The sequence below is a fragment of the Littorina saxatilis genome, linkage group LG2, assembly GCF_037325665.1.
Source record: "Littorina saxatilis isolate snail1 linkage group LG2, US_GU_Lsax_2.0, whole genome shotgun sequence".
Taxonomy (NCBI): Eukaryota; Metazoa; Mollusca; class Gastropoda; order Littorinimorpha; family Littorinidae; genus Littorina; species Littorina saxatilis.
Genome location: NC_090246.1, coordinates 9,924,948 through 9,927,447, shown reverse-complemented (window position 1 = coordinate 9,927,447; position 2,500 = coordinate 9,924,948). Strand labels below are relative to the sequence as shown.

Genomic DNA, 2,500 nt, shown 5'->3' with positions numbered 1-2,500 from the left:
AGTTCTTTAAGGCATAGTCTTTTCTTGTGAAAATGAATCAGCTCACCATCTCAGATATGGCCAGACTTTCACATAGGATAAGAATATCCCTCCATTTGGACAGATACCAAAAATCAACAGTGTCGTTAGTAGGGGGCATAGTAGGTAGTGGGCTGCATCCGTTAGCTCGGGACAGACCCAGTACTGAACACCGTCGAAGCGACTCAGCAGAAGTGCAGTGTCATCTTCCGAGGTTAGCCTACCGCAGCGACCCGACATCCCCCCCCCTGGAGCGTCTGTAAAATCGACAAGTCTGGCAGCGGAACGAAATTCAGAGATGGTTGGAGCAGCGAGTGCAGGGACGGGGCGGTGTGAGAGCACAACGGGACAAGGAACAGGTGTAAAGACGAAAGAAAAAAAGAAAGAAAATAAAATCAACATTCTGACTCTATCCAGTGTAGAGTGAGCACTGTTTAATGAATTGTTGTCACAAGGAGACAAATCGTGCCATGTGTCCAGTAAGAAATTAATTAATATATTGTTTACAGTTGACACAAAAAGCAGGTTTTAATTGTTTTTGGGTCTAATTTGAGGGGTGGCCTAACCCCAGGTAAAATCTTTGCCAAACCCGAGATGGTGAGCCGAACAGTTTACACGGCAAATACCACAGTGGACCCCCTCCCCCCCCCCCCCTTTCAGACCTTCAAATACTGAGAAAGTCAGGTCTGAAAACGGAGAGCCTTACAATGGAGGTACATTTAAAGAGATTATGAACACAACATCTAACAAAGGAGGGTTTTAAAAAGGGGGAAGTCTTAAATTGGGGGGTCTTACAACAAAAAGAGGGGGGGGGGGGGGGGGGTCCACTGCATTTGTATAAGAACGACCTGCGTTTTTGATTCACGGCTCTGAACAGAACATCTGAGAAAGCGGGGTCTTGAAAAAGGGGGAAGTCTTAAATCACAACGGGACAAGGAACAGGTGTAAAGACAAGGGGATGAGGAGGGGAGGGGGGGGGGGTCCACTGCACTGTATTTGATCTGCATTTTTGATTTACAGCTCCATGTGAAGCTCTGAGGGTGTCGGGAGGTACAGTGGCATACACTCGCTCCCCTTTACACGGCGGGTTGTACCTGCACCCCACACAAGCCATCATTGCTTGCCCCGTGGGCGACGTTCCTAACGGTCCTGCTCGACTTACCTGTCTGGAGGAGGGGGGCTGGTCTGGCTTTGTCAACAAGTGTGAGGGTAAGTTGTTGTAGAGGATGTTGTTGTTGTTGTTGTTGTTGTTGTTGTTGTTGTTGTTGTTCTTGTTCTTGTTCTTGTTCTTGTTGTTCTTGTTGTTCTTGTTGTTGTTGTTGTTGTTGATGATGATGATGATGAGGATGTTAGAAATGGTGAAAGGTGGTAATCTGGAACAGATAGACTACTTATCATCTTATGTTCCAAAATCAAGAATAATTAAAGAAAAAGTTAAATTAATAGGAACGTTTGATTTAGGACAAAACGAAACGTTTACAAGAACCCTGACTCATCGGCCTTAAAAGTGGACGATACACAACCGCCAAAAATCGATGGTTGGCTAGATTAAAAAACAATATTAAAACATTTAGTCAAAACTTGGACTAAATGTAAACAAGTCGCGTAAGGCGAAAATACAACATTTAGTCAAGCTGTTGAACTCACAGAATGAAACTGAACGCACTGCATTTTTTCAACAAGACCGTATACTCGTAGCATCGTCAGTCCACCGCTCGTGGCAAAGGCAGTGAAATTGACAATCCAGAATAGCGCGGTAGTGGTTGCGCTGAGAAGGATAGCACGCTTTTCTTTATCTCTATTCTTTTCAACTTTCTGAGCTTGTTTTTAATCCAAGCATATCATATCTATATATTTTTGGAATCAGGAACCGACAAGGAATAAGATGAAATTGTGTATAAATTGATTTCGGAAATTTAATTTTAATCATAATTTTCATATTTTAAAATTTCAGAGCTTGTTTTTAATCCGAATATAACATATTTATATGTTTTTGGAATCAGAAAATAATGAAGAATAAGATGAAATTGTATTTGGATCGTTTTTTAATTGCAATTTTCAGATTTTTAATGACCAGACTCATAAATTAATTTTAAAACCTCCAAGCTGAAATGCAATACCAAAGTCCGGCCTTCGTCGAAGATTGCTTGGCCAAAATTTCTTTCAATTTCATTGAAAAATGAGGGTGTGACAGTGCCGCCTCAACTTTTACAAAAAGCCGGATATGACGTCATCAAAAACATTTATCTAAAACAGGAAAAAAATGTCTGGGGATATCATTCCCAGGAACTCTCATGTAAAATTTCATAAAGATCGGTCCAGTAGTTTACTCTGAATCGTTCTACACACACAGACAGACAGACAGAAAACACACACACACACACACACACACACACACACACACACACACACACACACACACACACACACACACACACACACACACACACACCACGACCCTCGTATCGATTACCCCTCTATG

General features: G+C 42.0%; 1 protein-coding gene across 3 annotated transcripts in view; it reads left to right on the top strand.

Annotated features, from left to right (window-relative positions):
- LOC138958158 (uncharacterized) overlaps positions 1-2,500 on the top strand; it is a 105,203-nt gene that overhangs the window by 19,213 nt on the left and 83,490 nt on the right. For all 3 annotated transcript variants that reach the window (XM_070329237.1, XM_070329239.1, XM_070329238.1), the window contains one exon: positions 1,039-1,227. In XM_070329237.1, the coding sequence (XP_070185338.1) occupies positions 1,039-1,227 (189 nt within the window). The remainder of the gene's footprint in view (positions 1-1,038; positions 1,228-2,500) is intronic.